The sequence below is a fragment of the Sciurus carolinensis genome, chromosome 4 (assembly GCF_902686445.1).
Source record: "Sciurus carolinensis chromosome 4, mSciCar1.2, whole genome shotgun sequence".
NCBI classification, from domain to species: domain Eukaryota; kingdom Metazoa; phylum Chordata; class Mammalia; order Rodentia; family Sciuridae; genus Sciurus; species Sciurus carolinensis.
Window position 1 is genome coordinate 112,797,571 of NC_062216.1, and position 22,739 is coordinate 112,820,309.

General features: G+C 47.2%; 1 protein-coding gene across 2 annotated transcripts; it reads right to left on the reverse strand.

Annotated features, from left to right (window-relative positions):
* Positions 1–7,875: 7,875 nt before the first annotated feature.
* LOC124983191 (keratin, type II cytoskeletal 1b-like) lies at positions 7,876–20,031 on the reverse strand. 2 transcript variants are annotated; one of them, XM_047550208.1, is made up of 10 exons: positions 19,355–20,031; positions 15,196–15,410; positions 13,968–14,028; positions 13,374–13,469; positions 12,331–12,495; positions 10,822–10,947; positions 10,483–10,703; positions 10,013–10,047; positions 9,532–9,560; positions 7,876–9,489 (listed from the first exon to the last, which is right to left on the reverse strand). In XM_047550208.1, the coding sequence occupies exons 1-10, from the start codon at positions 19,931–19,933 to the stop codon at positions 9,232–9,234; spliced, it is 1,785 nt and encodes a 594-aa protein (XP_047406164.1). In that variant the 5' UTR covers positions 19,934–20,031; the 3' UTR covers positions 7,876–9,231. The 2 variants fall into 2 exon arrangements, with proteins under 2 accessions (XP_047406164.1, XP_047406163.1); XM_047550207.1 differs by having other exon boundaries at positions 7,876–9,560; positions 19,355–20,030.
* Between the last annotated feature and the right edge of the window lie 2,708 nt (positions 20,032–22,739).

Sequence of the window (22,739 nt, forward strand, 5' to 3'; positions counted from 1 at the left end):
AGCCATACAAGATTTTTACGAGCCTCAACAATATGATAAACACTACACACCTAGCTCCCAGGATGGGCTCTCAAAATTGCTGTGCAGGCAAGATTGGCTCATGTAGTAATCATTTTATCAGACGAGATCTCTCTTCAAGCATTCGTGACTTTGGGAAAATAGGACCCCCACATCTGCTACTTGGTGTTTCTTAGAAGAATTTCATAACCCTGTCACAAAGGTATGTACGTTTCCATTCTCAGCTTGCTCTTGTAAGCTACCAAGCACACTCTGTCACCATGAGTAGCAGGTGCAATTCCCCATGCTTGGATCTCTGAAGGAGCTCTCTTGTCCATTTCTGAGATCTGCCCTCCCAAACCCCAAAGTTCACCAAGTTGCATCCCCTGACACAGAGTAAGGGTTTTAATAACTAACACAGTAGAAGTTTTTAATGTAAGCTTTTACAAATGCACTGCACTGATTGCTTAAAGGGAGAGATGCTGTCATCAAACAGGATGGGTAGGTAGGAGGTGTGGGAGAACCAGAGGGGAACGATAGACTTTTCTGTTTCCCAGTTGTTTCTTTTCTTCAAAGATCGACCAGGTCAGGAGACAGACAACAGAGGCATGACGGAGACACCAGCAACAGAAAACAGGTACCACTGGGTGGTTGCAGATGTCAGTAAAAAAGGAAGCCAGAGTCGTGAAATGAGCAGATATTTGGTCCATTTGGTAAAGCAAAGGGCAGGGAGGCGCGGAACCCCATAGGGTCCCATTCTTTCACTGGACCATCAAAAAGAGTGAATGTAGATTTGGAAGGGAAGACATAATAGGAGTCTAGAAAGCCTGATCTGAGAAGTTTCCATTATTTCTGGAAGCAATGATGAGGATGAGGATGATAACAAGTATCATGTATCAAAAACTGACCATGTGTCAGGCACTTTTCTACATATTTTATGTGTATTAACTCAATTTTCACAATTACTTCAAGGTAATACTATTATTCTATCCATTTTTGAAGTGAGGAACCTGAGGCACAAGGATTGATGAGCCTCCCCACATGTCCACAGATGGTAAGTGGAACAGCTAGGATTTGAATCAAGGATGCTTAGCTATATGTAGTGTGCAAGATCCTAACCCACATGTTAGACAACAGCACAGCAATTGAATTGAAGTTCTGCCTGCTGCGTTAAAGGCAGATAACATGGGAAACTGTCCCACTATCAAGGGCTGTGAGGGCAGAAAGCCTATTTTATCCCTTTGGTTCCCTGGTTCCTGGCACATGCAAACACTTGCAAAATATTTAATTCACTCTGAGAAGGAGAGATTGGAGATGCAGAGTTCAGGGAGACTTAGATTTTGTCCAGGTGCAAGAGGACCCAGCATGCATTGCAAGAGGCCAGGAAACCCTTGGGTCCTTCCTGGAGAGTGGCACTTGATCAATGTTGGTGGAGAGCAATGGCATTAAGATCTGGAAAGACCAGAACCCCACACAGATTGCCATTCATAGATTTCCTAGAAGCCAGGCGAGCTCCCCATGGTTGTATATAAGCAATGGAAGACAGAAAGGAGAGTCCCAATCTAACTTCAGCTGGCTGCTAGCAACTGTCAGTGGCAAATCACAGACATGAATGGGAAGACTCCACTGTGGAATCCAAAATCTGCAGGAGAAGGAGAGTCTGGGAAGAACATCAGGCTCCATTGACCTGTGGCTGTGAACCAAGATGCTATGTCAGCCTTCTGTACCCCCTTCCCACCTCTGACCCTTGTCCGTCTTCCCTTCCCATGGTGTTTGCCCCACACCCTCCTCCAAAAAGTACCCTCACCTCTCCACTGCTTCCTCTCTCCCTCCCATCTCCATGACACTGTTGTCAGAGACTCTATCCTAGCACTAACATCCTTAGGCGGCTAAACCAACCATCTCTTTAGGGAATGAGTAATCCAGGTCTTGGGAACAATGGGGACTGGGATGGTCTTGGCATAGCAGTCACTGTTGCCTAATCATTTTCTGACAGGCAATCAAAATTATTTTAATTCAGCATACTCCCTATGAGACATATCATTCTGCACAATCGATTCCTTCTAGCATTTTGGAGGAGCACGCATGTGTATATGCAGGCATGTTTGTGTGTGTGCTCGCACCAGCCAAAAGCAGATCCTTGCAGTGATCTATGCTTCCAAACTAAGAAACTGACACAGAGAGAAAGAAGTAATGGTCAAGCAATGGGAAGATAATTTACAGAGCTGCAAACATCTGCTAGGAGCTACCATGAGAAGGCAGAAAAGCAGGAAGTAGAAGGAGCAGGAAGACATAAAAATTACCCTCAGTTTACACTTGCACAGGTCACCCCACCAAGCACGTACCCAAACACCATCCCCACAAGAGTCCTGAGAACAAGGCAGTCAAGCTGTTTCCAACCCATTATACAAAACAGAAAACTAAGGCTCAGAGAGATTGAGACTTACTCTAGACACTACAGTCAGGAAAAGACACATCGGGGACTGGACCCCAGTGAACTTTCTCCTATACTGGAGAAGAGGCACAAAGGCAGAGAAGGGAAAAGCTTCCTAGAAATGAAGGCAGAGAATCACAGAAATTTCCCATCCAATGATGCTCAAAGGATGCACCACATAACCTGCCTAGCACAGAATTGAGAATGCAGACCCAGAGAAGTAAATGAAATTTGTGCAGGTCACAATCAATTCCTGGGACTGTTCCTATTTCTGAATCAAACTCCTATTCTCTTTCCACTGCTCACTTTCAAGGCAACCCAGGAGGGCTGGAACTGTACAGTTGGAGCTCACCAAGTTCATCTTTTTCTGTGTTGCACCCAGGATTGTGGTGGGCATGTGGAGATATTTAAAAAATCACTTGTGGGCTGGGCATAGTGACACATGCATGTAATTTCAGCCACTCTGGAGGCTGAGGCAGGAGAATCACAAGTTCAAAGGACTATCTCAGAAAATTAGCAAGCCCCTTTCTCAAAACAAAATGAAGTTTAAAAGGGGCTGGGGCTCAATGGTAGAGCACTTGCCTAGCATGTGAAAGGTCCTGGGTTTCATTCCTAGTATCATGGAGGGAGCAGGTATCACTTTTGAGTGATATCACTTTTGAGGACAAAGGTGTGAACCACACCCCCATACTGCTGGCTTGTTATATACTCTGCATTTACTAAATGAAGACGAAATGAGGGAGCAAGGAGGAATGAACATCTGCACGCCCCAGGTACATGTTAGCAGCTATATCTCATTTAAATGTCACAAAAAGGGGGCTGGGGTGTAGCTCAGTGGTAGAGTGCTTGCCTAGTGCATGTGAGGCACTGAATTCGATCCTCAGCACTGCATAGAAATTAATAAATAAATTATATAAAACTACGGTGTCCATCTACAACCAAAAACTTCTTTTCAATTTCTTTAAAATGTCACAAAAAGTTCTCAAGCCAGGATTAATAGCCCCATTTTAAAGAAGAGACAACACAGGCTAATGAAGGTCAAAATGTGTTCCCAGGGTCACCCAGCTGGCAACCAAAAAGCCACGCTCGTCCAACTCCAGAGCACATGCCTCCCGCAACATGACCTGCCTTTCCTGCCTGCAACACCCACATCTCTCCCTGCACACCTACCACCTGGCCTCATGCCATGACCCTTGCTCCCCCAAGCTTTGCCCAGACTGATGAGTGCTCTTCTTCCCTTTTCCTCTCTTTTTCTCTCCATTTTCCAGCTAGCCTCTACTCTTCTCCAGTTGCACTGGCAACTTCAACTCCTTCAAACTCTGGGGACCCAAAGACCTCAATTCCTGAGGATTCAAACCTGTGTTCAGTCCGCCAGGCCTTGAAGGCAAACGTATTTCTCCCCTCTGCTCCACAGGGCAGTAGATAGACAAGCCCAGATCTCTCCTCCTTGATTTTCCTTAACTAACACTAAGCAGTGGGCCTGTTGGTTTCTTTTCCAAAGCTCATTGGCTGCCAAATCCAAATGCACACTGATGTATAGATTGAGTCACTTGTACATGTGTGCTCATTTGCTGACCCACACCCCAATTCCTCGGTAACCCTTTTGGAAGCAAAACTAAGTCCTCCATGACTTTGGGCACCCTCTCAGTCTCCCCCAGAGTTCCCATCTCTTGAGAGACTCCCCAGCCATGAGAGATGACAGGGTACCAGAACATCTGCCCAAGGACTCACACACACCCCAGAAATGATGGCTGAGAGATTGCCACATGCACGCTATGGGGCACAGGTAGGGGTAGGCGTGGTGATGTTTTGAGAACTTTTTGAGGGATGGGACTGAGAAAAGAATTGAAGAGAGACATGCAATGACAAGCCACCCAGCCCTGAGGGACTCCACCAGGGACGTGGGAGAAGGGATTTCAGGAGAGTGGGGAAAAACTGAAGCCTGGGAGGAGTACGGGGGAGTCACAGACAATGGGGAGGCGGGGTGATATGTTGAAAGCTGACAGGCAGCAGAGGAGGGGCCGAGGCTTTTTATGCAGCACAGAGAGGTGCAAGGGATGAGGGGCAGCCCTACTGAAGACAGACAGCAAAGGCAGCCCCCCGGAGCCACACATGCGCAGTGTGGGAGCAGAGCAGCCTGGCAGCAGAAAGCCAAAGGGGCACCTGCAGGAGCGAAGCAGTGGACGGTGTCTACTCTGTGCTGTGGGGTCCATCAGACCTGGGTCCCACTCTGACTGCCTGTCCCTAGCTGTGTGACCCAAGGCAGATCAGCAAGCCTCTTCAAGCATAGGTTTTCTCCTTTGTAAAACTGGGACTCTATCTACCTTCCAAGGAAACTGCAAGGAGTAGATGATAAAGAGAAGAGGAAGGATTCTTTCTCACCCTTGCCTTTGGAAAGACCCAGAAGCTGAAAGAATCAAGAAAACTGTGGAACAAGCCCCTGTTTCACTGGAAACAGTGAAAGGGCTAGAAGAGAAAGTTTAAATTTTTGAAATGAGGTCATCTTGTAAGAGAAAGTTGTAGGGCCCATAATGCCCATAAACCTGTTATAGGGAAACCAGGGGACCATCAAGTAGAAGTGATGCTAGGCGCACAGAAGCTGAAGGAAGCTAAGGTTAAATGCAGGAGACCCTGCTTGCACTGCCGAATGCCTGCTACGCAGGGTGAGGACCAGCCCCAAGGGCTGACCACACTGGGACAGGCGTGGAAGCTGAGCTACACACTCAGACCCCCACCCCAGAAGTCCTTCCGGACTTGGGACTGAGCCATCTGGAACTGATTGTCCATGCTGGAGAACCTCACAGCACCCCCAGTTCCCCGTCCAATCCTGAAACAGAGCATTGATCAACTTGAAGACCTCCTGATCGAAAAGCTGATAAAACCAGGGCAGCAAGTCCAACAAAACCATGAGAGTTACACTGGACTTGAAGCAGGACCATCGGAGCACCAGGCTCATTATTGTGAAGCTATATCCTGTAAAGGGTAATGAGGGCAAGGCGACATTCTCAAGACACTCTTCCTTAGACCAAGAACTTTCCCAGCCCAGAAACACACATTTTGTCCAAGGTCAGAAGGAGTTAGAATTCTATTGAGCCAATGGTTGCTCTTCCTGTTTGCAACATCCTAAGATAAAAATCTCTGTAGCTGAGAAGCTGGTGGAATTAAATTTAGATTTCCAGAGTGACCCGCCCTGTCACAGACTCCTAGGAGGAGGAGCAGTTGGCAGACTTCCCCTGGGATCTCACCACCTGCGTGTCGCTCCCTCCTGTGGGCCTCCATCTGATGCATGGATGGGTCAGATTTGCTCTTCCCATAGGTATCTGCCTATGGGAAAGCCTGATCAGGGCAGGGTTGGAGTGCTCCAAGGTCCCCCACAAGTGGTCTCCCCAGTTCTCTTCCAGAGACAGTGAAAACTAGTAACTCACTCTTTCCATGAACATCAACAGACTTCTCACCTAGACCTAGTTCCCTCCATCCCTCCCCTAGTCCTCTCTGATTGAGATAGTAAAGTCTTCTGAAAGGCCAAGGTCATATTTTCTGGAATAGCCCCAATTCCTGCCTAGGAGAAGGAAGAGGAAGATGACCTTGGCCTGGCCTTGCCCTTGTACTTTTTCCCAGAGCTGACCTGAATTCCCTTAGAGCATCATACGCACATGAGTGATTCCAGGGTAATCAATCCACACCCTGAAATAGGTCTGGTGATCTTGGCTAGGCCCTTGACCTTTCCATGACTTTCTCCTTCCCTGGCATCATACCCTATTCTTCCCATAAAACATAAAGAGTAGAATTCCTTTTTTCTCAGGCTCTACCACATGAACTCTTAGGGCGGCAAAGATTTGGGAGTCCTCCATATACATATCCCCACCCACGTTCCACTCCCTCCCTCATCCTCCTGCTAGACAACTAGCCAGCCTCTGCTTGAAACTTGATAACTCTCCAAGTGGCCTCGCCCATCTCAAGATCAATAGAAAGGTGCTTCTGACATACAGCCAAATCTGCTATAGATCTCACATGTTCATCTGGGTCATCAGCTGGGGCTAACCCCCCTTTCCTATGGAAGCTCTTCAAATCTTTGCAATTAACTGTTCCATTACTCCCAAAGACTTCTCCCAGGCCCTCCCATCACCTTCATGTAGCCAGGTTTCTGATTCACTACCGCCATGGTCTGCTCCCAATAGGCTCCTATTTATCACTGTCCTCAGCATTCACAACCCCCAGAGTGGTCCAACTGCAGAACAAGCCCTCTTCCTGGATGCTCCTTTCCTGGTTCCCAGGGCTCTCTCCAGCAGCCACCACGCCCTATTGACTCATGTGTTCTCACTGTCAGCTGAACACTGTCAATCATGTTTATGTCCACAGCTGTCTGTCCACATCTTCCCTGCCTAGTCCTTGTGCACTCGTTTTTTACTTTAAAAACAGGACATTGCACTGTCTGCCCCCATCTTCTTCCCTTTGGGCAGTCCCTCTGTCCACCTGCCCTTTTCTCAGCCTTTCCCCAATGGGCCTGCTGCCAAGACAGGTGAGATGGGAAGAAATTTCTCAGAGTGACTGTCAGGTGTGCCTGGGAATGCAGTGTCTTTTCGATATGGGTTACAGTTGTGTTTGAATGAACCCCATATCCAAATTCCATCTTTATTCCTTTGGGGAACAAGAAGACAAGTCACAACTCTTACGTGACTCCTTTACTTGGACTCAGAAATCCCATATAGGATAAGGCGATGGCTTAACTGGATCCATTTTAAAATTTCTAAATCTTTGTTTCTCTCAAGGTATCAATTAAAATGCCCCTGTCCTTGACCCCCACTCAGTTAGTAGACCTCAGCCCCTTGCCTCCCAGCCCAGGTTCTTCCATCCTGCTGTCCCTCTTGCTCACACACATTCACTGTGTCTTCTTCGTGTCTCTGAGCACCCTAGACCCCTGTCTACACCAGCCCCTACTCTCTTTCCCAGTCCTATTGTACTTTCCTGTCTTCCAGAAGTCTGTTGAGGTCAAACTTCCTTCCCCAGCACTGGTACCGACTGCTGGTCCCACCACTCCTGTCTGATGGGTCCACTGTGTCCTCAGGAGGCCTTGCTTCCACCCTTAGGCTAGGTGGTCCACAGAGGCACACACTCTGTCCTCTCCCCCATAATAGATAATCTGACTTGTGAGCACTTTAAGATTCAGAGACATGTTCATCCAACATTGCATTTCCAGTGCCTAGGCCACTGACTGTCACACAGTAGGAGCTTAATAAATGCCTTTTGAACAAACTTATAATTGACTTTTGAATGATGGGCCACTTTAAAGATTAGTAAGATTATGTCTACAAGGCTCTTCAAGATTACGTATTACATGTAAAATAAAAAATAATAAAAGTAATAAACCTGAATTTCCCAAATATGAATAATTTCGAAGAACATAAAAAAGTTAAAGAAAAAAAAGAACACATTTTCTGACCAAATGACATTTTGAGATCACAGAAAAATTTATTGTAGAAAGACCGGAAATGCCAAGCCCTTCAAGGTACACCTTTCAACCAGGAAATGATGAAGTCACAGCACTTTCCAAGGGACCCCCACACAGAGCCCATCAGAGGCCCTGACAGAATCATGGACATGGAGGTCGTCAGTAAGCCAGTCAAGGAGACTCCAGGCCACTTGCAAATGAAGGGGACTCCAGATCCTAGAAGCAAAACCAAACTCCTCTCTCAAGGCCACACGTTGGCTGACACTTTCCCCTGACAGCCCCCTCCAGCACATCTTTTATAAGACCCTAAAGTAGAAATCAAAGTCTCACAAAGTGCTCAAAGAGAACAGAAGTGAGAAGGAACTTGTAAGATCTGGAAAAGACCATTAAACCACCTTGGTGAAAAAAAAAAAAAAAGGCAGCTTCCAGACTGGCTCAGGACTGGAACCCTCCCAAGTCAGATCCTCACATTCCTCAGGCTTCAGACCCTGGGCACCTAGATGGAGCCAAACGGGGCTGCAGATGCCCCACTCATTGGACCACTCTCTGCAGGCCCATAATGGAGCAGAGTGCAGGACGGGGCAGTCTTCCAAAGATGAAGCTGTCTGGAGGGTAGGACAGAAGCAGAACTTGATCATCTGTCCGTCATACCTCCTTCACTGCTAAGAACGGTCCTTCCTTTAGACAAGGACATGGGGTTTGACATTCTCCCATGTGGGACTGTAAACCAGGGAGATAATGCTTCTCCACACAGAGATTCAGAATCAGGACAGGCATGACCTGCAGGCTTCTCATGTAGTCAGTACATCAACCATCAACATTAAAGTATGAGGTTACAAAGAGGCAAGAACTGACCCCCAGTCTGATTTCCCCTTACCAAGTTAGGTAGCCTGGAAATCTGCTACTTGCCTATAGGGATCATTTTGTGAGCAACTCGGGGGATGGAATGTCGTTCATAGAGCTGCCAAGATTCAGGAAAGAAAGCCTGGGGTGGAGACGTTTGGTGAAACTGACATGCTCTCAATCACCCACCCTGCAGAAGCTCTGTGGGTTCTTTGTTCATCAACTATGTGCCTTAGTGTCCCCAGGGTAAGGAACAGGGACAGAGGAGGGGATCCGGAATGAGAATGTAACTGTGCCTTTGACCACAAGCCAGAGCCCTCCAAAGAGGGAGCTGCTACTTGGGCTTATCCACCCTGCTTCCCCAGCTAGAGTCAAATTTATTAGCACAACTGCTGAGACCCATCAGGAAAAGCTAAGTGAGAGGGAGTCACGAAGGGCATGGAGGGAGGCGACAGAAGAGCCAGGGGGCGCATCCTGTGTGTAAGTAGTGAGACACTCGCTGTGCTTCTTACTCCACGATTCGCTTGCGGGAGGTGTTGGTGGAGGTTTGGATGATCTGCACGCGCGAGGAGCCGCCGCCGTACTTGCTGCTACTTTTGCTGCTTCCTCCATAGCTCCCGCCGCTGCCGCTCCCATAGCTACCTCCACTGCCGCCTAGGGCGCGCCCTCCTCCGTAACTTGCCCCACTGCCTCCGCGGGAGCTGCTGCCACCACCGCCACTATAACCTCCGCCACTGTAGCCACCGCCGCCGCCACTGTAGCCACCGCTGCCGCCACTATGGCCACCGCCGCCGCCACTGTAGCCACCACTTGTGGTTATCTGGCTACTCTGCACCGCTGTTGAGGAGATGCAAATGGTTCAGATGGACCTGGCAGGGGGACCTGGCTGCACCTGCCCTTGCAACTTGAGGTCTCCTACATCCTTGATCTTTGATGGCACTGACTTGCAAATAGATACTTTGGACATCCAAAGTATTCCCATTTAAAAAACATTCTTCATACCACAAGGATGTCAGCACTCCTTTAAAGTAACACATTCTCCTTGCTTATTGGATATATACCCTGAAGAGTTCTAGTCCCTGCTGAGATTAGGTATCACAAAAATTAAAACAAGCAGACCTAAAAACAATCATGACCATTGCAACAAATTCTTCCAGAATTTGTGGTGACATTAGCTTACTTTGGTGTTCTTTCTACTAGGCTAGAAGCAAAAATACCCAATGCCAATCCCTGCTGGTCAGCTGGCAACCCTACCAAAACCATTCTCTGCCCTGGACTCTGGAACTTACAGATGCTCACGTGGCTCTGCAGCTGTCCTGACATCCTGTAAAACAAAACACACTCATTAGCCAGACCCATGAGCATCAGGACATCAGTGAAGGCAACCTGAAGATAATAGGAGCAGAGATGCCCCCAAGTCTCAGGGAACTGTGTACATGGGTAGAGGCCAGGAGACAGTGGGACCAGGGGTCATTTTCAGCATTTTCATTAAATCTTTTAGCATTGGGAGTGTCCACCTGGCAGCATTGGTGTGGGTTGGGATATGGAGACACTGCTTAGAGGCAGGGGAATGGTCGCAATGACTTTTCCTGTACCCTGCCAATTCACCCATTCTCTGTTTCTAAGTCCAATATTTCTGCTCACACAGGACCACCAGACTTCCAAGAAAACCGGGAAGATTACCTTCTCTCCATCCAGGCAGCACACACTCCATGGCTACATCCTCATTTTGGCTTAGAAACATGACTGATACACCCACCTGCTCTCCTCTCCCTCCAGCAGCTTGCGGTAGGTGGCAATCTCCACATCCAGAGACAGCTTGGCCCCCAGCAGTGCCTGGTAATCCCGCAGCAGCCGAGCCAGCTCCTCCTTGGACTGCTGCAGGGCCTCATCCATGTCCTGAAGCTTCTGCTTTGCATCCTGGAGGGCTCGCTCTCCTCTCTCCTCTGCATCCGAAATGACTGAGTGCATCTGTTCGATCTACACCAGAGATAGTTGGAGAACCACAGTAAGTGTTGTATTTTGGGAAACTGATCTGGCAGAGCATTACAGAAGGCAGGGGACTGGTCAGCCCGCCCACCCTGAGCACTTGTCCTACCTGTTTCTTGACATTGCCAATCTCTGCCTGCAGTCTCTGGATGGTGCGATTGAGCTCTATAATCTCCATCTTGCTATTCTTCAGGTCGTCTCCATGTCTCCCTGCTGTGATCTGGAGCTCCTGGTACTAAGAGTCAAAGGCAACATCATGGTCAGCACCTGCTACTTACCTAGAACTCCTCCAAAAAGGGATGGGTCTGGGCTGTTCTTCCCTGGGAAGTTCCAGAGTAAGCCCTTCTGAAGCTGTGGTCCTACACATGCACACCTATACATGCACACCTATACCGAAACTCTGTCACCTGAGCTCCAAACATCATACAAACACACACACACACACACACACACACACACACACACACACGTCTGTACTAAGGGCCCCTCATTCCTACTCTGGGGAGATTGGTATCCCAGCCAGACAAAGATGTTTCTTGATACCCTTCTTCACACACCTAAGCCTTCACACTGGTCCTCACCCTCACTTTTTCTACCCCATTGTCTTCCTGCATATCCTTTTCCAGAGTGATTCCTCTAACAGACAGTGCCTCCTGTCCTCAGAGGCCCTCAGCATCGTCCACCTTCATTCACATTTTCCTCTCTGTGTTTCTGTGTCTACATTGCCCCCAGCAAACCCACAGGACATGGTGGGGGGGGAAGTTGGCTCAAGGGAATGTATTCTGATGTTTCACTGTGGACTCTCTGCCTCCCCTGTCTGATGCCAAAAATCTATTGCATCCCAGAATACCTGTCTTCAGGTCAGTGGGACAGACATCAACTGGGATTGGAGTTGGCCACAGACAATAACACACAGCAAATCTTCAAGTGCCAGTTGCTCAGAATTTAGTTAGTGGACTGTCAACCTTTGTCTCTTCAACACAGAGACTTTACTCTCCACAAAGGCCAAGGTTGATTTATGGTAAAGAATTAACCAAAGATGTGCCCAAAGACTTCATTGTAAATATACTGATTTAATAAGTGAGGGTATCATTTCATACTGAAAAACCATGCTGTTAAGAATATTTGGTGTTACAGAAAGGCATTCATAATTGATAAGCAGAACAGAAAAGTATAAAGCTGCTTTAAGAGATGCCAATATGGAAAAGATTAAAATAACAAGCATCCTAGTGGTGAAAAGCAAAGATTTATAGACAGTACACTTGGATTGGTACCGCTGTCTCTTGATAGATAAAAGACTTGGGGAATCTCACACAGTTATCTGGGAATGGGATATAAAATGGGAATAATGAAATCCTTACCTCATGGGGTTATTGTAAGTATTAAATGAAATGATATATATAAAGCATTTGTGTAGTGCCTAGCACCTACAAGTTCTCTATATATTTTAGCTACAAAGAACTCATAGAAAATATCTGAACACATTATAGTGGTGATGAGACATGGGTGATCCTTACCATAATTTCTAAAGTTTCTATAACAACTTTAAAAAAGAAGAAGATGCTACCAGGGAAGTACCTGCCTATTTCAGGGTTGCAAGTCTGGGGGCAGAGCTCACCTTGGTCTGGTACAGCGCCTCGGCCTCTTCCTTGCTCTTCTGTGCAATCAGCTCATACTGAACCCGCACTGCATCGATAATGCTGTCCAGGTCCAGGGAGCGGTTGTTGTCCATGGACAGGATGACATTGGTGTCACTGATGTGGGTCTGCATCTGGGACAGCTCCTGTGGGACATGAAGTACTGTTGACTCCTCCCAGTCTCCCAGAGTCTCAGTTTCCCTCAAGGCTCCCTGGGGAAGCCAAAAGTCTGGGCCAGGAGGAAGCCTCAGAGGAAAGTTCTTTTCAATTGTTATGTGCAACGAGAGGGATCAGGGAGAATCTTAACCACCTCAAATAAAAGTAATGGGGCCCAGGCTGCACCTCCAGGGAGGAGGGAGGAGTCTGAACTCAGAGCCCTCATGGCACCACCTCCCCATCAGGCCTCACCTCTGCCCTCCACCCCAACCTTATTCTTGCTTGGCGCCATCTTTAACTGCACCCTCTGACAAGCATATTAGCACCTTGAAACCACATGTGTTTTCAAAGGCAATGGAAAGGACTCCAGTTATGGAGCCATTTGATGACCTGAGATACTGAGCAAGTCGCTCAGTTTTCTGTTCTGTAGAATGAAGACACACTCATAACATAAATAGAGTTCCTAACACAGCACCTGACCCAGAGCATATGTCCCCAAGTTAGACATGGACAATAGGAGGACCAGGGACGGACTAGCATACTATCCCATACCCTGAAGTCTGTCTTCACTCCCTTTAAGATCCACATGTCGTGTATGACAATTTCTGGCTGGTTTTGCCCGCATAGGTCTCGGTGTCAACCTCATTTCCCACCTTAGGATCTCACTGCCTCCATCTCCACCACCCCTACCCAGGAACCCTAAGGACTGGAGGGTGAGGGAATGGCCGCCTCTAGGCCTACAAAGTCTAGTGACTGGGGAGATGAACCCCTGGTGGGTACTATTGGATTTCAGGCTTCCCCTCTTTCTGTACATTCCCCGTAGGAGATGTGAGACAAGAACAGGGTTTCCTATAAGGGCTGAACTTACCGTGTCAAATAAATATTTCAGGAAATTGATCTCCCCAAGCAGGGTGTCTGCTTTGGACTGCAGATCCACTTTACCCATAAAACCAGCATCTACATCCTAAACAACAAACAAAGATGGTTTGAATTTATCACCTAGGCGTTATCCACCATCAGCTGTCTGGGTGGCCCAGGAAAGTTACAAAGCCTCTCTGGGTTTTTCCTTATCTAAAAAACATCATCACCTCACTCAGATAAGGGTCCTGCAACCCATGGCTTTCTCAGTCAAAAGGAGATATGACATCAACCTTCACACCTAGGTCAATCACATATAGCACACTTGTCCCTCCCCAAGTCCCAAGGCCACACATGACTGACACTCAAAAGCTGTCAGTTAATTTTATTTTTAGAAGACTGGTGAGGCATGGACTGGAGGGTTCCTAAAAAGTCATGTTAGTGTCAGTTTCCGATTTTCCCTTCAGTCTAAGGGCCCTGCACTTGGGCAATGCACACCAAGCTGACCCCAGAGGTCACCCTTGCACGTCACAGAGCATCCCATGGGGATTTCTCACTCCACCCAGTATTCTGCATCCACAGAAGGAACTTCCCTTCCCCTCACCTTCTTCAGAACAACGAAGTCATTCTCAGTGCTGGTCCTCCTGTTGATTTCTTCCTCATACCTGTGAGGAGGCAAGAAGCACAGAGAGACTGCAGTCGCTGACCTTGGCTCCCTGATGTTTCCCAGCACCGGAAAGTTCAGATTTTCCCAGAACTCTACTGCCCCGGACTCAGAGAGTCCTGATTCCAACACACTGTCTCCTGCCAGGGCCTGGTGCTCTCACTGATGAGTGACTGCAGCCACCTCCTGGCTCTCTAAGCCAACAGAGGGGACCAGCATCCAACATGGAAAACCCAGAGCCATGCAGAATTCCCCCAAAATATCCATATTTATTCTGGTGTTTTACCTTTGCAAATGTGTCAAATTTAATCTTTTTTTTTTTCAATTAAGAATCAATCTACTAAAATTTAAGAAAAAAGATCACCTATAATTCTGTCCCCAGCACCCCCAGGGTGAGTTTTATTTTTTCCCTTGTTGATTCACATACACCTGACTCCTCACTGGCTCCACACAGGAAGAATTTCAAAGCAATATTAAAAGAAACACCCCACATGGGGAAGAAGAGAGAGGGAGAGGCCACTCAGTCACCTACACAGTTACTCAAGAGCAGTTGATCTGAAATTTGACAGTTCCTACCACCCCTACCATTGTTATTAATATATTGAGTGGCCTAGCACATGCAGATACAGTATTAAGAACTGATTAAGCACAATTGTATCTAAACCAATGGTTCTCAAAATGTGGTCCCCAAACCACCAGCATCAGCATCAATTAAAAATGATGTTAGAAATGCAAATGATCTGACCCCATCCTACTGAATCAGAATCTCTGGGGAAGGACTCAGCCATCTGATTGCAGCAAGCTGATGCACACTGAAGTTTGAGAACCACAGACCTACCCATCACAATAATTCAGCAAGGTACTTACTATCCCCACTTACTAATATAAGAACTGAAGACAGATTAATTTGTAAACAGTTGGTAAGTGGCAGAGCTTATTTGGCTCCAACATCCATAAAGCTATCTTTCCCCAACCCACTCAATATAATTGACAGCTACCATCCTACCAGGGCCAACATATGCAAAATGGCACCCCGGCAGTTGTGCAGTGCGGAGCCTGACCCAGTCCCACCTCTTACAAATGGACACTGAAGCAGAATATTTTGCCCCTATGAATCGGTTCCCTGCTACGCTTCTCCCAGACCCCTTAACCCCATCTTAAGCCTCACTTGCTCTTGTAGTCATCCACGACATCCTGCATGCTCCTGATCTCTGTGGTTTTACGCATCTGCTCCGAATTGAGAAAATCCACCTGCCTCCTCAGCTCACTGATATAGCTCTCCAAGATAGGCTCCAGGTTGTTGCTCCGAGTTGAGGTGTTCACCTGCTGCAGTAGCTCCCATTTTGTTTGTAGCACTTGGTTCTGCTGCTCAAGGAATCGCACCTAAAAGCAAAGACCCCAGTCCACCCCAGGCTATGGGTCAGAGCAGCTCCCCAACAGGAAGGGGAATCAGCAGCCCGATGCACATGCAGACCTAAGGAATCAGGATCGCCCCTCCAGAGGTCAGGACTTTCCCCACTCTGGGACAAGGACACACAGAAAACAAAGTAGTTTTTGATGGTGACTAATGCCTATAAGGTCAATTTGTCTAAAATTAACACTGTGCCAAGTGCTATGGTACACTCCTATAAATCCCAGTGACTCAGGATGCTAAGGCAGGAGGATCCCAAGTTCAAAGCCAGCCTCAGCAACTTAGCGATGCCCTAAGAAACTCAGCAAGACCCTGTCTCTAAATAAAAAATAAAAAAGGGCTGGGGATGTAGCTCAGTGGTTAAGTGTGCCTGGGTTCAATCCCTGGTACCAAAAAAGAAAAAAGAATAAAATCAACACTGAGATCACTCTGGTTTAAAGGTACATTGCCCCCAATTGAGTGCCATGTTTTGTTTAGCTACCACCATTGACATCATTCAATTTGTCCATGCCAACATAAGGAAATCGTGTTCTGGAACATCTGAAACACTAATAAGTCCAAGGCTCCTTTCTCTTGTGGCCAACATGGGTCATGCAGGAGAAAATAAGAAGAGAGAAGGAAAAACTGGGCTTGGAATATTAAAACTAATTCCTAGAACCAGGTGATAGTACACACCTGTAATCCCAACTACTCAGGAGGCTGAAGCAGGAGAATCTCAAGTTCAAGGCCAACTCAGCAACTCAGCAAGACCCTGTCTCTAAATAAAAAATAAAAAGGGCTGGGGATGTAGCTTAGTGGTAAAGCACCTCCAAGTTCAATGCTCAGTGTTCAAATTAACAATTAATTAATTTAATTAATTTCTGAGAAAGCTTATCTGGGTGCCCCTAGAGCTACCACCACCCTGCTGCCTGCCAGCAAGATTTTCAGTCAAGTAACCTCATTTAAGTGTTTATAGAACCCAGAGAGAAATTTTAAAATAAGTAGTCTCATTTTCTAAATCATTGGCAGGTGTTGAGAAATACCCAAGTTGCATTTCCCATGAAACAGAGAGTAGGCATCACCCCATCTTCACTACCTCTTTCCCCAAAACTGGATACAAAGTTTAGATGCAGGGACCAGAGAGGTGGCTGGCTTGCAGACCTAGGCATGGATTGCCCTTCACACCTCATGGACTTGAGCTCACTTTCCCTCTTCTAGTTGCCCACAGAGAGTCTCCCCTCCCAGGCTCTGATGGAGATGGTGTGCCTCTGCTTTGCTCAGGCACAAGCATGTGTGTGTAGTGTATACACTCACACACACACACACACACACACACATACACCCCTCCATAATCCAGTTCCCTTCTCCAAGAACCAGCTCCCTTCTCCAAGAATTTTGAAAAGGGCAACCCCTCTGTTTTGTGCAGTCCGAGCAGAAACCTGTCAACAGTCCCCTCAATGTGGCACTAAGGAGGGCATCCAGAATCTCCCAGCCCCTGAGACACTGCCCATCTACGGATCAGCCCTTGCTAACTCCCTTTGGATTCTGACTCCACATTGGAAAATGTAAATAGAGCACTATTCCCCACGGCTCATTTTTGCTAGCTTTATCAAATAAGAGATTGGGCAACAGGTTTATCAGCAAAGCTCGTTAATACCTGATGAGACATTCCTGCCACTTCTATTTTTACTCTGTGCTGGTACTCCCAATCAGCTCCACACTCGTTCCCAGCCCTGTGCTGGGTGGCAATGACACTGTGGAGACCAGAAGAATCTCAAGGTAGCAGCTAGGGGTTGGAGGGCTAGATCATATAAGACTATAGGATTTTGGCTTTTAGTTCAAATGAGACAAGAAGCCAGGGGAGGATTTAAACGGAGGAGTGATGTGCAGAGCTGAGCTCTGGTCTTGAGAGTGGGCTGTACAGGACTAAGGCAGGAAGACCTCCTAGAAAACCAGGGTCAGAAGTGACTGCAATAGAAAGCTTCTCCCTCCATCGAGACCAGAGCCCACCTGGCGGAGGAGCCTCTCTTCATGGTCATCCCAGCCCTTGCCCTTAGGAAAGGACAGGAAGCTGAGGCCACTTACAGCTTGACTTCTGCCCAAAGTCCATGCAATAAAACTGGACAGACACTCCTTCAGTGACAGGAACTATAACCCAAGGAGAGTCTCAGGAGATCAGCTGTCAGAAGCCTTGGTCATCTCACTGACCACGGTGCTCTTTCTCCCTCTCCTCCACTGGCATAACCTTGACCTCCCAGTGTTTTCTCCTTCACCTTCACATCCTTGCTCCAACCAAAGCCTCCCAGTCATGCCTGTGCCTGAGGTGTGAAGATATTCACCCAAATTTTCCATCCAGGGTGGTCAGAAGGCGTCAGAAGCCCCTGGCTCTGTGGAACTCCTCTCTGATTGTCTCTGGGCCTCAACACTCTACCCCACCTCCTCCTGTGCTCACACACTCTGCCCTAGTATCAGGCAGTGGTCACTGCACCTCCCCCTCTAGACAAAAGGAAATGCCAGAGGAAGCTCTTTGCCATAGCTATTCCTCCAGCCTCTACCTGGTGGCTTGGACCTGAACCAGACCTAGTCTGAGGTTTAATGGGAGAACTAGAGAGAGGGGCTTCTGTGGCTCCATATGGCCCTGGATGAGCTAAAAGAAGGAACTCAGGTGGGATGCTACATTGTATGTAATTAACCCAGGCCCTGCCATGGCTTGCCCAGCCTGCTATTCCTGCCTGCCTCCGCAGCTTCATATTCTCTTCTCTCCTCTCCTCTCCCTTCTCTTATGCCCTTTTCTCCAGGATTTTTAACTATATTAAGAGTCCTAAAGGTTCACACTTTTCTGCCTCCTGGTCCTTCTGCCTGAAAATCCCCTTTGCCCTGAGAGCTCATTTGACTTTTCCTCCACCTTCAAGACTCAGGTCAGACCTGGGGTCTCCAATGAAGCCCTCCAAGAATCCAGCAGGCAGAGCTCATGGTACCCTTCTTTGAGCTACCATGGCCAGAGAGTACCACTCCTGTTCACATAATCCCCACACACTGTTGTAACTCTCCCCTTTAGATGTGGGACTCCTTAAGAGCAGAACTTGTGTCCTAGTCACCCCTATAGCACCTGGTACAGTGTCTGACATATAGTAGATGCTTAGTACTTGTGGTTTCTATGGGTGGGTAGATGGGTAGACTGTTGGATGGGTGGGAGGATGAATAGATGAATGAATGGATGGATAAGTGGGAAGTATATTACAAAGTACAGCGTATGGGTAGATGGATGAATGGATAGGTGGATGGCTGGATGGATATGTGTGAATGGGATGGGTAGGTAGATATATGGATGGATGGATGGATATGGGTGGGAGGGAAAAAAGGAGGAATGTGTGTGGATGATTGGATGAATGGATGGATGGATGGATAGATGGATATGTGTGAATGGATGGGTGGATGAATGGAAGGAAGGAAGATAAGAGGGAGAAATGTGTATGGATATTAATAGGCAGATGGATAAATGTATATAGTGGATGGGTGCGTGGAAAGATGAATGGATGGATGGATGTGTATGAAGGGGTGGATGATGGATGGATAAATGAGTGCATATGTGTGCATGGGTGGGTAGATGAATGAAGGGAGGGCAGGAGGGAAGGACGTGTGGATGGGTGGATGGGTAGTGGATAATGATGAATAAAAATGAGGTTACTGCATTGAATATCTATTGGGTATTTCATATCCATTATCTACTTTCCTGCCAAAAATGGAAAAGTAGATAAAAATTTCCCCAAGAAGGCAAGTTGAAGCCTAAATGAAGTAAATGCTTTCCTAAGGTCCTAAGACAAACACATACAGAAGTGATTGTTCTCATTCAGCTGAAAAGTGCACACTGTGGTGAGAGGCCCCCTCAGTCACACAGTCAGTGACCAAAGGCTCTGCCTGTCTGTAAGGTACTCACCTTATCAATGAAGGAGGCAAACTTGTTGTTGAGAATCTTGATTTGCTCCCGCTCCTGGGTCTTGATCCTCTGAATTTCAGGGTCCACTTCTAGGTGAAGTGGCTCTAGGAGACTCTGGTTAATGGTCACCTCTTGGATGCTCCCTGGTGGATAAGAAGGACCAAAACCCCCAAGCCCAAAATTGCTAGCCCCAAATCCAGCACCCCCAAAACCACCTCCTCCATAACCGCCACCTCCAAATCTGCCACCCCCAAAGCCGCCACCTCCAAAGCCACCACCCCCAAAGCTTCTGCCCCCTCCAAATCCTCCTCCTGCTCCCCGACCCTGGCAGAAGCCACTGGCGCTTCTCCCCACCAGACTAAAGGAGATGCTTTTACTGCCACCCAGGTTGTAGAGGCTCCTGGAGCCAAAGCCCCTTCCATAGTTCCCATACCCTCCACCGCCACACCTGCCCCAGGCCTGACTCACAGACCCCACAGTCCGACTCCCACCACCACCAAAGCCCGAGGAGGACCTGGTACTATAGGCCCGCCTGCTCCTTGAGCTAAATGCAGACTGAGAACTAAATTGGCGACTCATGGTTGCTGGAGCAACCAGAGGCACAGACAAGAGCAAGAGCCCAGTGGGAAGGAGGGAGAGATCAAGAGGGAAGGAGCTGCCACTCCTTTGGAGGAGATCTGGCTCAGTACCTATATATACACATCTGCTGGGCTGGGCACCTTCAGAATCTTGGGAGGGGAGTATTAATGTTTAGTTTGCCTGCCAGAATATCTGTTTTAAACCTCACCTATGTGTTGCTGAAATTACATTGCAGACAAACTTCCCCAACTTGATCATTTATCATACATCTCTAGCCACTGGGAGATTGGAGAGCAATAATCTCTGAAGATCTAGTTGCTGGAAACTCCTGCACAATTTCCCCCAAATCATTAGTTGATCTCTTCCTAAGAAACTCCACCATTGAGTTGTTTGTTTGGGGGTGTGCCTGGGAGGTCTGGGGCAAAGCTAGGGGTGTCTAGTGACCTTGGGACCACAGGTGGGTAAGGGGGAGACACCTGCTGTCATAGCACTGTCCTGGTGAGCAAAAGGTTTTCTTTTGCATCTTTGTTTTACACCAAAACCAAGAAACACAATATTTCTTTTTCTGTTTTATCATTTCTTACCTGTTATAGACAATATTTTTGTAAAATAGAATAAAATGAATTACTCTTCAGAGATTTAAAAGCCAGAGATACACAGAACACAAGCCCTATCTTTTTATTTTTTCATTTTTAGATTCAGCAATCATAAAATTGTCCTATTCATTAAAATAACAACAATAGGTCCTTAAGTAGTTACTCAAAACTTCTGTACTTTTCAGGAACTAGTAATAAAGAGTCCATGGACCCAGGCATGGTGGCACATGCCTGTAATTCCAGTGGCTTATAAGTCTAAGGCAGAAGGATCACGAGTTCAAAGCCAGCCACAGCAAAAGCAAGGTGCTAAGCAATTCAGTGAGATCCTGTCTCTAAATAAAATACAAAATAGGGCTGGGGACATGGCTCAGTGGTCGAATGTCCCTGAGTTCAACCTCCAGTACCCAAAAAAAAAAAAAAAAAAAAAAAATAAGAGAGCCCGTGGACCAGCAATGGCCTATGCTCACTCTCATGTAGCAGATAGCACGCCTGGGGTGAAGCTCGCTCCAAGAGCATCAATGTCAGCCAAAAACATGTGTGTTGCCTTCTGGACCAAAATATCTGGTGGTTTTCTCAGAAATGTAATAAGATATTTTTATAACTTGAAGCAGGGAAAAATCTTAAACGCCCAACTTCCGCTGATGGTTTGCTCACCTGGATACAATTAAAGTCACGATCCTGGAGACTTCATAGCAGAACTGGAAAACATTTATGACACAATGTTAAATGAATGGAGCAGAACACACAATGGGTCTGTGCTATGAGCTCATAAAAATGAGGAGTCCAAAGAAGGCAGAGTTAAAAAGTAACATAGAAAGTGATCTATTACAGATTGGAAGAGGTTTTCTCCCAGGAATTTAAATGTCCTTTTCCTTTGCATTCAGCACTAGATACTTTTTTTTCCCAAAAGTTGGAGCTAAAATAACAGGGGCCCCCAAAAGTTGGAGTAGAAATCCCAACAGAGGTGAGAAAGGACAGGTAGTAGGAGAGAATGAGAGTTGGTTAGGAACAGCAGCGAGGAGAAGCAGCCTAGGGCTGGGAGGTTTCCAGATCTTCTCATCGTTCTCCTCTTGCTGCCTGTGCTTGGTAACCATTTAATGGGTCATCTCCAGGAGACACCGTAGGCTAAAAGAGAGCGTGAGCCCGAAATGTACAAACAGAAGAGCTGATTTCAACTCCCAGACCTGCTTCTTCCTGGCTGTGTAATCTCAAGCAAGTCACCTACTCTAGACCTTCAGATACTCACAGAATCATAGTTTCTACTTCTCAGGGATTTGATGCTGGAAGGTGTGGGAAAAGGCAGAGAGACTCAGCAAACATCAATATATCTGCTCATGGATCCTGGTAGAAGGACAATGATCCAACTTCACCAGGATTTTCGGTGTTTCAACTGGCACAATCGTGGGCAAGTCAGAATGGCTGGCCTCCCTAGTCCTAGGCAGCTTCGGTCTACACAGCCCTATTCCTAATTCTAACACCTCTGCACCTCCTGGTGAAAAGTGAAGCCAGACACCATGGTAAAGAGAGCTAGAAGGAAACTCAGTGGAGGCTGAGGATAGAATGCAGTGGGAAAGTTGCCCGAGGGTGAGGAATCTGAGTCAGGGGAAGGGGAGAAGAAGCCCCCGTGGGCTCCTTCCCCCGACACCTTCGTAAGCCTTACCTGCAGACTCTAGACCCTGTGCCCTCCCCTGCCTGCAGCAGGGCCCTCCTCTCCCACTCACTTCCAGGCCCAGTTGTGAAGAACTTCTTCACTTCCATCTTTACTCCCCACTAAATAAATAGGAAACTCCTTGATGTTAGACCCAAAGTTCATGAACGAGAAACCCCTCCTCCCCCAGAAGTGCCTATTCAATTGCCGGACAGTCAACCAACAGCAGAGACCTGCCCACCTGAGTTAAGTGAAGACCAGTGAGTGGACGTCTTGGAAAACTAAGATCTTGGGCAGCACGTGAAGCAGCCCTGGAGGTGAAGCATTTACTAGTTGTGTGATTGAACTAATTACTGAGCTTTTTGAACCCTGCTTATCTGATGCTTAGAGCACACGGCACGGGGCTTGACCGTAAATATTGAACATGGATGCTAGTATGGTTGGTGTTATTTTATGGCAATAGTTACAGCATTGAGAACTACAAGTGCTGTGAGTTTTTAGAAAGAAAAGTACCTGGAGAAGACTTCACAGAAACTAGGTCCTGGCCCAAGCCAGCCTTGAA

What these genes read in the sequence shown, in the direction of transcription:
- LOC124983191 (XM_047550207.1), bottom strand. Translation starts at nt 19,933, where the DNA reads ATGAGTCGCCAATTTAGTTCTCAGTCTGCATTTAGCTCAAGGAGCAGG. An exon ending in CTGGAGGGAGAGGAGAGCAG is followed by an intron (nt 10,048 to 10,482) that starts GTGGGTGTATCA and finishes TTTGTTTTACAG; the next exon opens with GATGTCAGGACAGCTGCAGA. An exon ending in GCAGAGCCACGTGAGCATCT is followed by an intron (nt 9,561 to 10,012) that starts GTAAGTTCCAGA and finishes TCTCCTCAACAG; the next exon opens with CGGTGCAGAGTAGCCAGATA.